The sequence below is a fragment of the Lutjanus erythropterus genome, chromosome 10 (genome assembly GCF_056507025.1).
Source record: "Lutjanus erythropterus isolate fLutEry1 chromosome 10, fLutEry1.hap2, whole genome shotgun sequence".
In the NCBI taxonomy this organism is placed as follows: domain Eukaryota; kingdom Metazoa; phylum Chordata; class Actinopteri; order Lutjaniformes; family Lutjanidae; genus Lutjanus; species Lutjanus erythropterus.
The window spans coordinates 18,407,353-18,419,839 of NC_139326.1; the positions used below are offsets into that span (position 1 = coordinate 18,407,353).

Consider the following 12,487-nt stretch of genomic DNA (forward strand, 5'->3'; position numbering starts at 1 on the left):
AGAAGCCAGTGGCTCCGCTGCTATCACTAGATGGGTGTTTTTCCCCTTAAATGAATGGCAATAAAAAGATAATCTGTTGTCCATATTTCTTGCCCAACAGTGCACTTGTGATGAACCTCAGTGCCTCGAGGCTTTTGGGGAAACCCAGTCATTGAGAAGAGCGTTAGGGAATGTGTGTCCTCATGAGGCTTGGCGGGCACAGACACTGTAACTCATACACTGCTGTATGCAATAACACTGCAGTATATATGCACTGTTATAAAAGCACCGACACGATACTAGAATTGATACTAGAATTAGAACAACTGAACTGAAGCTAGCTACATCGAACAGGTAATGTCAGTAAAACTAGCTAGCAAATATATGACCATCATGATTTGGTTTTCATTTCAACATAGATGACCCTAACACATACCTTATCCAAGGGTGCATTCTGTTTGACCTGGGAAGTTGAAATTTCAGAGTTTGCAGTTGGAAATTTCAACTGGACTCCTACCTGAAATTGGATTTCTGACTTGGACAATCAATCAAGCAGCGAAAACTGTTTATTAGCTCTTTTGTCTTTTTTTGTCTCATTAACTCAGTTGTACACACAGTACTGCCTGTGTTATATATATGCCTGTAGATGTTGCTATGGTGTTTTATATGTGCAAAATGCTGCATAATGCATCATAAAACACACAAAAACTTTGTTTCAGACATGTTGTACGTGGTTTACTCGAGTGGGACATCATTCTAAACTCGGACTTTTGACCCCCAAGGTTAATTTGAACTCACCACGTATACGTACCAGAAAGAGGAAATGAGAAAGTTGACCAAGGTTCCAGCTGGTACAGAGCTTGCTCAATTATTATTGGAGCACAGAGCAAAAAGGAGCGGAACTTATGAATAGTCAATTAATCAGAAATTGCAAAAGGTATGAAAGTGCAGATAAAGACAACTCTCATTTTCCTAATTTGGCAAAACCTCGACAATAAGACGCATGGACTGTGTCATCCAGTGTAAACATGCAACAGCTAAAATGAGCCATCCTCGAGGGACTGAACCCCTCTGAAAGGGGATTGTAAATACATTTTTTTCCTGTCTCCTGGTGATAGTCCAGACTTGGCAAGGTGTTTCTTTGATATATTCAGTTGAGAGAATTGTTTATGTGAATTTGTTTATTTTGTGTGTGTGTGTGTGTGCGTGTGTCGTTGCAGTATTCCAGGCTCTGCAGTTTGTGCCTATGACATGGCGGAGGTGGCCAACACGTTCACAGGGCGTTTCAAAGAGCAGAAATCCCCAGACTCCACCTGGACGCCTTTTCCTGAAGAGAAGGTTCCCAAGCCAAGGTACAAAAGCAGTTAATTAACCACAGCACACACACACACGCACACATGGGATTTACAGTAACACTGTCGCACACACACACACACACACACATACAGTGCATTCAGTCACAGTCTGTCTCTCTTCCTCCCTTTTTTCTCACTCTTAAACACACACATACACACACACACACACACGATATATGGCCCTCTAATTAATGCACAAGACTTGTTGAATCACGATGTGTTAATATCGCCACATTTCTAACTCACGTTGCATCATTTTTCTATACATCCCATCTTCTTTTTTAATAAAGGATTACACATCCTCTGCCACATTGCGTCACACCCACATATTCACACAGATGCCACCTATTTTCACAGTTGCATTACCTCACCTCTCTCCCCCACACGCAGCTGCATCAAAGAAGGGCTCAGTATCAACAAATGAAGCATGAGATCATTTTACAGATGGCTGGCTAATTCCACAAATGCACCAGCCTGATCAATCTCCCATCTATTGCTTGCTAATTAGTGCGCTAAGAGCGCTCTCCTATCCTGCAGAAAAAAAAACAGATTTACTACAAAGATCTGGGCCACGATAATTGTTGGTACCCCGTGTGTGTGTGTGTGTGTGTGTGTGTGTGTGTGTGTGTGTGTGTGTGTGTGTGTGTGTGTGTGTGTGTGTGTGTATGTGTGTGTGTGTGTGTGTGTGTTCCCATATGGCTGAGGAGGCGGTTCCTCATGTGCTCTGTGTGACCATCTCCATGCATTGTGTGAATGAGTGTGTAAGTATGTGTGAGTTTTCCTCAATTAGCATGTAATTACTTATTTATGTTCAACAAGGTCAGACGCAGAAGAGATGAGATATACTCGCCGTTGTTTCTGTGGTGATTGATGATTGATTTCATCTCCATCCTCCGTTGTGTTCAGACGGTTTATCTGCAGGCAGACAGACGGAGAGTTGTAACAATGCCACCTAGGTCTGGCCCTGCAGCAGACTGTTCCTCCATGTGTTAGACTCCCGTACTGAATCATTTACAGGTTTTCGCATTAAGAGATGTCTGTTTCCGTTCCGCCCTCCATATGTCCGCTGACATTAATGTAGCTTCAACAAAGAAAATGTTATAGGACTGACTGCTACTGCCTTGTCTCTTTTTTTTACGGTGACAAAATGTACTGCTGGCCCTTAAAGAGGTAGTTCAGATTAGTCAGTGTATTACCTACAGTAGATGCTGATTGACCTGAGAAGCAGAGAGGAGTACCAGTATGGAAGCTAAATAATGTAGCCTACTGCTGTGGACAGGGTTAGCAACAAGAGATAATTTAGCCCAAAATTAATATGAGTTGAAGTGTAGACTATATTAAGAATATTTTCACCACTTTGCTTCGCAGCCAGACAACCTTTAATGTTTTATAAGGCAAATATTGCTCTCTGCAAAGTCACCACAAAGTATAAAAATGTGAAGATTTTATCGCTCATCATCCAAGAAAAAAAATGCAAAAAAAAAAAAAAAAAAAAAATCCCTTCAATTTAGCAGTCTCAGTTTTATTAATAGGTTAATTTAGTATGAGCAGCAGCTGACTTTAAATCAAGGGGAACTTTTACATACTTAATTTCAGGCCAGAAAAGTGGACCTTGGATGGGATAAAAAAGAAGCTCAAATATCTCACGATTATAGATTTCATACCGTAGTGCTTGACTTTTTCTTGAAGGTTTGCATGTTTTTGTAAAAAACAAAACCAGACTACATTTTTCTTTGAAATTCTGTGCATTCTCTGTATAGACATGATAGAGATGAATGTAGGAATGCACAGAATTGCTGAATGATTTTTCTTTAATTCTACTTTTAAAAGATTAAATTAATGAATATACTGTATATTTGGTAACACATCTATGGTGTGATATGGGGGAATTCATAGTGTACTGTAATGCATTCATAATGTTTTATGATCACATGTATAAACATGCATAATGCTTTCTGATGCAACACTAAAGATGAGACTTACGATGAAGTAAGTTCAAATGTCTTGAATGCTCTCGACTACTGGTTGATGGGAATTATAATGCATTATGCCTTTTTCTTACATATGATATACTGAAAGTGAGAAAAAGACTAGACTATTTAAACTATATTATTATACTATATTATACTATTATATTATTTTAAATGCAATGACAATCATTTCACTTTACTTACAACAATGAAACATTATGATGAAATGTGCATTATTATATATTTGTACCTACATGTACTTCACTTACATAGAATGATAGCATATAATACTGCATTGATATTGTAGCATAGTACGAGTCCTTACCACAGTTGAAAAGAAAAGAAAGTGTTACAGAAGGTTTTCAGAGGAGCCTGAATATTCTTTTCTTTTTTAGTATGCATGTATATATTTTTTAGGGTCTGGTCCTGACATATTGACAGTGTCAGATATTCAGTGGCCAGCTGGCTAGTATTTCTAGGCCCTGGTGTGGATTATGTGGTGTGGCAGGGTATCAAAGACCACGCAGTAAAGGGGTTTTACAAGCTCTCAGAGGTGAGATGCCTGCAAAGGGGATATGCTATCAAAAGCAGCTTCTCTTTTACAAGCAGCTCACCAAGTCCCTGTAAAAGGATCAGATAGATAGGATGTCTCAGTGCTTTGCCCTGAGTCCAGAGAAAAGAAGACATCTCGTGTCCTCGGCTCTGACCAAAGCCTCTCAGAATGAGAGTTTAGTAATTTAAGGTTGCGCTCGCATTGATTTTAGGGAAGTAGAACTTTCTGTTTTCTATCGGTGCTTTGGCCTGAAAAATTGCTCATTCCCCCCACAGTCAATGTAGAGGCTTTTCTTTTGTGCTTCTTTTCCCACCTTCTACTCATCCCTCCTCCTCATTGCCTTTCCCTTTCCTCCTCTCCATTCGCAGGCCTGGCAACTGCGCCGGCACTTCATCCATGGAGAGGTACAAAGTATCCAATGAGTTCCCTGACGACACACTCAACTTCATCAAGATGCATCCTCTGATGGACGAGGCCGTGCCCTCCATCGCTAACAGGCCCTGGTTCCTCAAGACCATGGTCCGGTAAGTGTTACCCACTCCAAAGGCCGTTGTCATCAGGCGGTCTACGAGCCTCTTCAGCCCAGGACAATAATTACGTGAAGTGCTGCTCTGAGAGGGAGGCTCATTAAAACACAGTAGTACTCCACCACAAACCAGCCGCTGACCTATTTTCGCTCGACTAGAGGAAACACTGATCCACACTATACTATCTCTCTCCCAGAGTGACCGCGTAGTGATGTGAGTAAACAATTTCTCACTGATGTTTGTCTTTATGGGTCAGAAACTCTTCATACAAACAGATTTCGTATTTACACTTAAAAGCACTTATTAAGACGATGATTTGTTTAGTCTTTGTCGCAAAGTGCTTGTTTAAATCCTCCAAGGACGTTTCAAAGAGAGGACACTGGAGTAAAAACTAGCCTTTTTTCTTCTCTGGTTGGCTTTTCTCCTGAGTCGCTGGAGTTGAGCCCATTTCCCAGAAGCCAGTGCACTGTGGCTGATGCCGTTTGATCATAACGGTCTGTCTGGCTTTTAGCTACACTACACAGAGACGTTTCAGCTGGCCTCTGGGGGAACACGACAGCACACCACCGTCCCATCGACGAAGCAGAAGTAGCTGACAGAGCATTTGGTAAAAAAGTGAAAAATCTACTTTTTTAATTTGGACCTGGAGTTGCAGCTGCTGAAGATTTAAGGTTAGGAGAGCTCGCCAGACCCTTGTCAAGCTTCGGTGGTGGTAACATCACTTTAACGATGAGCTCCATAAAGAATTCTTCATAGCTTTTACAAATTATTTGTACCGTATCACATCTTTCTGCTACTTTGCTGAGCTCTGACCTACATACTGTGCTGTCTTAGTCAGAATATGAAGAGCTTTCATCAAGGTTATCCCTACAACACTCTCTGTTCATTAGTGCACTGTATCATAGAACCATATTATGAATAACACATTGTTTCTGTCTTTACATAATCAGCAATCAGACTATTGTATTTGATTTGAAATGACACCACAATGAGCAGAGCTGTGCATGCAAGTCAGAGGCAGTAGTTAAAAGCATTATGTAAGCTCAAAAAGCATCATGAAGGCATATGGGGTGGAAGAGGAATGAGGTCTTTTATGATATCTGTCACAGTCTCGATGTGGAGGGCTATTCTCCAGCTGAAGTCAACTGGAAACTAGTAATAGGGTTTGATCCTTGGATCCACCCTGGGGAGGACACCCCAATATCCAGCAAGAGCGTCTTTGCTGCACATTAAAAAAAGCTTTTCTGTCCTGAGACTTGCTGTGCTGTGGAAGGGACCTCAGCTGGCTGGGCTCGATGAATCAAATGAAGGGGGGAAGACACTCTGAAGAATCCCCCTCTTGAGATTTTCATTATCCTGGATAGGAAAGACAGAGAATGTCTTAGTCCTTGAGATTGTATTATTTTGCCTCAGATCAAATCCCATTGACACAGTCCTTGGAGCTGCTGTTCTGCTTGAATAGATCAAAACCACATTAGACCTCCAGATTGCTGTTATTGTTGATTGGATAAAGTAACTGACACAGACCATTTTAAGAGATATTTAAAGAAAACAGAGGAGGAGATGGGATGAGAGGATGTTTTCTTAACAGGGTCACTGTTCATTCATTGCATTCAACAGATAAATTCTGCACATTTCCACCCATTTTCACTCAAACTCTTCTGGTTTGTCCCTATAGCAAAACCTCTATTAAGGTTCCATCATTTCAGAGAGTTCTAACAAGAACCCAACATAAAAGGATGCCACCAAGACAATCTGTGAAAGGATTCAACCAGAACGCCCAACGAGAGGTTCTGCAGAGAACCCTGATATGGTGTAATGGCTCTGTCCAGAACCTTCTCTGGGTGTTCTATCCAGAAGCTTTCCATCTTCTAAGGGTGCTAACAAGAACCCACCTAGGGGTTATTCTCTTCTATTCTATTCTATTCTATTCTATTCTGTTCTATTATATTCCAAGGGTTTTATCTAGAACACGAACTCTGTCTTACAAAAAGGGTCCTTAATGGAACCTTTAATCTTACAAACAGCCTTTGCAATCCCTCTCTTTAAGAAATGGTTCTCCAGAGGCAAGTGGTTCTGGGTAGAACCATTTTGGCACCCTTATTTCTAAGTGTAAGTAGAGAACACTCAGTAAACCACTAATGAAGGTAAAAGCGGACTTCCTAGATTTTCGGATAAGCTTTAATCTTTAAATCCCATCTCCTTCAATTAAAAACTCATGAAAACAAGCATTTGCATAATACAGTCTGATGTGCAGATATGTACCTTTTTGATAACTTTAATAGTTTCTTGGCCCTGAAACTAATGGAGAGATACATACCAGCATCTGTGATGCAATGAAATCAGATGGTAAAAATAAATAGCCTCAAGAGGTATTTTTTAAAACCTGTTCTTGTTATTTGATCCGTTTGATTTTTCCTTCCAACGCCCACAAGCACAATAGGGCGCTGATCCAACAAGCTCTGACTGGCAGGTGTCTAATTTGCTAACTTGAATCTGCTTGGTGTGTTTTTTCACAAATAATGAAATGAAAATTGATTTTTATGCTGGTCCACCTGGTGCTGAGCCAAACTGTGTGATCAGCAGCTGTCAATTAGAAGAGAAAGTAGAGCTCACAACTGTTGTCTGTTGCATGGGGAAGTTTTGTATGTTCTTCTTTTAGGAATTACCTGACGTGCCCTATGGCAATCTGATTGAGTTTCTAATGAAATAACAATTAATTAATGAGATAATGAAGACTGTGTAATCTCCCCTGCTGTTTCTTATTCTCTTGTAAACATCTGACGTGACTGATGGAAGGTACATGAATTGATTGATTGATTATATAATTATGTTTGGGAAATTATTCACCTATTTTTTTTTTGTTGTTCTTATTTTTTTCAAGTTGCTAATATCTTTCTTTATTGATGCAAATTTGGTCTCAAAAGCTTTTGAATGTGGTCCAACTGAAAGAGAAAGAGTTGAGAATATTTTCATTGAATCCCTGCTGGTGTTCTTCACCGTCATCTATTGCTCTTTTAATGGACAAAAATGCTCCTCTGTTGGTTGGCAAACTGACTAATTAATTGACATATTGGTTGGGTGGTTTATTTTACTTGGTATCCCTTTTTCCAGGTATCGTCTGACACGCATTGTGGTGGACAACGAGGCGGGCCCCCATAAGAACCACACAGTGGTCTTCCTGGGATCAGAGAAAGGCATCATCCTCAAGTTCCTGGCCAAGATGAACAATGGCTTCCTCAACGACAGCCTGTTTCTGGAGGAGCTAAACGTCTACAACCCTGACAAGTATGTCGCTCTGTGTGTGCATTATTATGTGTAGCCATTTTCACATATGCATTCCTAACTATGTCCTAAGAATCTGAATTTGCCCTTTCACACATGCAGCGCACAATAGGAGATTGTTCGCTTTTGATGTGTTCTGACATGTTGGAAACATAATGTTTGGTTTAGGTGAGGGGTAGCACCTGCAGAGTGTGCAGGAGAACTGTGCTTGCATTGATATTGTCACAAACTGCCTCAGGGAATGTGACGAGTAGGGAGACTTATAAACAGCAATACTTTATTTAATTAGGGTTAACACAAATCATCTGTCAAACCAAAAGACAATAAAACAGGTTGGATTGCAGCTGCAGGAAGGAAGATACAGAGTGAACATAGGAGCCAGCTTCTACAGCTCAAGGGTCCAGATGAGCGCAATCAGTTGACGACCCTCCCTCGTCTGCTGAAGTTAGCCAGGGCGGCCTCCAAGACAGCAGGACAGGTGCCAATGCAAAATTAACTCAGAATGAACTACCTGTGATAGAAGCAGAGAAGGCTGATAGACACAGAGAGCGGCCTGACTCCAGTCTGCCTATGTGGCAGAGGAGATACTTCGTGGTGTACTGGGATTTTGAGGATACACGTTTTTACTTTCTCTGACTAAAATCTTGTGTGAGATAATAAAAAAAAGTGAGACTTACGTAGGCTTATATTGATCATCATATAGTCTGTATGAAAATGAAACATTTAATGAAAGAGTGGAAAATTATATACAGGAGAGTAGAAGAGTATGAAGCAGCTACACCGTGCAAGATCATCAACATACTAACCAACCTTGAAGCCTCAAAAATTGGGAGGATTTTGACTTGTGTCCTCCTTTGAGTTTCATAGACTTTGTTTCATGCATTCTTGTGAAATAATGAAAATAACAAAATATGTAATAAGTACACACACAGATGTCTGCAAATGACCTATAGCACTTACTAGCTGGAAAACACAATGGGACCACAGCAATTAGCCACAGCTAGTCCAAATTCAAATTAGTGTACAATGTACAGATAATGAGCAATATTTTATACATGTTCTCCTAAGGGTATGCTTGTTAGGGTACTCTTAGAAAATATATAGCTTTCCTGTACAGTGTCAGAAACAGGTTGTGATAACAAAAAGGAAATCATGAATCAGAAGAAATACAGTAGAACTGTGACCTGTGTGTGAGGACAATAAAAAACAGAGGTCTCCTGGGGAAACCAGGAAGGTTGCGATGTAAAGTCATCATCATGCCCAATGGCTCAACTCACACATGTGGGTCACACGGACTTTGGACTAGGGAGCTGGCAGGGTTATGTCTGGGCAACCGATGCGGACATTTTGCGCTCACACAAACAGCTCCTCTGGGTAATGTCTAGATATGTTGCAGTGCATGTGTGAAAGGGCTTTATGAGAGAAATGGACAGAAATAGAGAAACACATGGATACAGTTGCTACAAACAAAAGAAGGTCACTTATTGCATATGTGTGTGTTATAGCGAGAGTAAGTGTGTGTGTAATTTTGCATGTTTCCAACCATCTCCTGCTTCAGCCAACCCACCAACCCACCAGCTCCATCAGTACCAGTCAGCTCCCCCGACCCCAGCTATATAGTGAAGCCAGCCAGCCAGATGGCTACTCTATCATTTAAAAGAGTTTTATCAGGTTACACTCTGCCCAACCACAGCTACTAAATTAAAGACATGGACCCTAAGGCTCTGGATAACGTAGCGCTGCGGTTCCCAACCACAGCGGAGCCCAGCTCCTCCAAAACCCTGGCTGATTAAAGGAAACACACACACTCTCACACACACATACTCACACACACCAGGGTCTGTGTTTGTCTTCAGAGCCAGCCTGGGATCTCTCGCTAATACATTACACGGCTGTTGGTGCATGTATGGATGGGAGCGTGTGTCTGTGTGAGTGTGTGTGTGTATGAGCCGGGCACTGCAGGGTGAGCGGGTTGAGCATTGTTGTGTATTTAGAGTAGAAGTGAATAAGGAAAAATCAGCCACAGTACAACCCTGCCAAAGCAAATATTTAGTTGAGGGGTAATGGATGAAGGGGAACGAATGGCAGCACAGAGGAGGGAGAAAGAACAGAGGAGACGACCAGAGAGGAGAGATGAGAAGAAACAGAGCCGAGAATACATGATTGTGTTAGACAGCCGAGAAGAAGAAGGGAAGGAGAGCGAAGACTTGACAGGAGGGCTTTCAAGGTTACCAGTGTTTGTTATCCAACATGCTGCGGCCATGTGACCAGCCGTATGGAGGGGATAAAGGGCAGGCCTTCTACCCTCGTTGTGGCTCCTCTTTGCCTCCTTGCTTCCCTTCTTCCCTTGTCTCTACGGCTGAGGCAGAGCATTCGTCGGCTACTGGCCATCTGGCTTCACTCGTATTCAGTACGCTCCCAGAAATATGAGTTCTAACTAGAACCTTCGGAGCAGCTACATACCCTTTCTGGTTCCTGGTAGAACCTTTTATGAAGGTTACAATTGGAAGCTTTTCAGAGGGTTTCAACTCACACCCCCTCTAAGAGGTTCTACAGAGAACCCTTCTTTAGTTAAATGGTTTCACCCACAACCCTTTTCTGGGGGTTCTATTCAGAGTCTTTTCACCTTCTAAGGGTGCTAACAAGAACCCATCCAGGGTGTATACCAAGAGTGTAAGTGACTTTGCCTGCCTGCTTGCCGGGCCGGGCTGGCTGGATCAGCGCAGGCCCGATTGTCGTGCATTACCCAGTGTAGATGGACTCTAAGCCCTAATTGAGAGCGTTAATGCGGGACCAGAGCACTGCAAAGGGGAGATTAAATCCCAGGAGCTGGATGGTGGGATGGAGAGAGGAAAGGATGGAGAGAGGGGATAGAAAGCTTGACACGCCCAGAGGGATTAGAGTGTGCTCCTGCGGGGCCGAGTAGACAAAGAAGACTAGCAGGGATGGAGGAATGGAAGAATGGTGGAGTAGGGGTAGGGGGTGAAGGGAGTTAATGTTAGTGGGTTTTACAGTTAAGTGCAGTGTTATTGCTGACTGCTCACACTGCCCATCTGTCTGTTTATCTCTTGTATCTGTATCACCCCTTTCTTTATCTCTGTTTATCTCCCACTCTATTCCTGACCCCCTGTTCTCCAGTCCAGCATTATCTTTGTTCTCGCCGACCTCACTGCTTGTCTGTCTGCCACATCTTAATCTTCTTCTTTAAATGAACATTTTAATCAGATTTCATGACCATTTACATCTCTCCTGATGCACTTTTTTTTCACAAGACTTTGCCCCAAAGCAGGCAGGTAGTTGAAGGAATGACAGAACAATCTTTGTTTTATCCTCTTTTTTTGTCTCCCTTTCTAGGTGCAGTATTGATGGCGTGGAGGACAAGCGCATCATTGGCATGCAGATAGACAGCAAAAGTCACGCGCTGTGGGTGGCTTTCACCTCCTGTGTGGTGAAAGTGCCGCTGTCTCGTTGCGAAAGACATGGAAGATGCAAGAAGTAAGTTTCATGCTTGCACATGAATCATTCTGACTGAGAAAACACAACAATATGATGAGGAGCTGATGTTGTGTGTGTTTGTCACATCCAGGTCTTGTATAGCCTCCAGAGACCCATACTGTGGTTGGGTCACAGAAGGAGCCTGCAGACAGGTGGTTGGCAACGTCAAGTAAGTAACATGTTAATACACAATCACAATAGACCTTTTTCAAGGACATTTTGACACAGTAGGAAAAGCACAGATGTAAATAATAAACTGAATGATGGCTGGCATTGTGCAGTCTGGCTCACTGTCATGACTTAGTGGGACACTTTCCTAGAACAGAACTATTGTCATTAGTATTAATAAGTAACACCTGTGCTTTTCCTACAAGTCAAAAGGTTTGCTGTACTGGAACTAAAAGTCTAATTTATTTCCTGCAAAGGTGTTTTCCATAGCCACTTTAGGTTTTTCTCCTCACTTGGAAGGGGACAGTGAGGCAAAGCATTTGCAGGCTCACCGCTGCCTCTAAAGCTTTCACACTGCTGTGATGTGTAATATGTAAATAGAGCAGGTTCACGTCAGGTTTGTGCGGCTAATTTTCAGAGCATTCTGAGCAAAAATAAATTTGTTAAGATATCGAAAAAGTTGGTAGTCAGCTTTTCCTTCACCTGAAGTGCAACACAAAGTAGGTGTGTCATATATGACAGTTGTTGTGCACCCTCCATTGATCCTCTATTGATATGCATCCTTGATTACAATGGTTCCAGCCAAAACTGGTGGAAACATGGGCTGGTTCACTAGATAGCAAGGATCTTGAACAACCAGTTAAAAAACCAGAGCTAATTTGGTGGAAAAGGGGTATAAATAGAAACCCGATAATGCTTTCAGGGGTTTAAATCAGTTCAACATGTAGAAGGTTGTCTTGTTTACATTTGTACAGCTAAATAATAGCATGATGCTGGTTGTAAAAAGCCAGAAACACGTGTGTGTTTTCCAGGCAACTTTTATGAAACAGTATCCCACCTTCTTTGTCGTGCCTGGTGGTATTCATCTCTCGATTTGTCGTGCCTGTGATCTTTCTAATTTTATGGTGTGTAAGTGCAATTTCCTTCAGCTGAAAGGCCTATTGGAAGGATGAATGGAAGGAAAGTGTTGTTTGCCCCAGGCTCGGGGTTGGGTACAGTATGCAGGCTGGGCTGGGGAAAGCTTGATGGTCGCAGTAACTATAATTTGTGGCTGTAGTTATGACACAGAACCAGATTATGCTTTCTGAACAAACAGCATATGGAGTTCTGTGGTGGGAAAAACATTTTACAGATGAAGTCATAACAAAAGGACCA

At 41.9% G+C, this 12,487-nt stretch overlaps 1 protein-coding gene across 3 annotated transcripts in view; it reads left to right on the top strand.

Annotated features, from left to right (window-relative positions):
• The window catches only part of sema6a (sema domain, transmembrane domain (TM), and cytoplasmic domain, (semaphorin) 6A), a 146,352-nt gene that overhangs the window by 103,414 nt on the left and 30,451 nt on the right, over positions 1-12,487 (top strand). For all 3 annotated transcript variants that reach the window (XM_084728487.1, XM_084728488.1, XM_084728489.1), the window contains exons 11-15: positions 1,200-1,331; positions 4,226-4,381; positions 7,499-7,672; positions 11,024-11,164; positions 11,256-11,333. In XM_084728487.1, the coding sequence (XP_084584613.1) occupies positions 1,200-1,331; positions 4,226-4,381; positions 7,499-7,672; positions 11,024-11,164; positions 11,256-11,333 (681 nt within the window). The remainder of the gene's footprint in view (positions 1-1,199; positions 1,332-4,225; positions 4,382-7,498; positions 7,673-11,023; positions 11,165-11,255; positions 11,334-12,487) is intronic.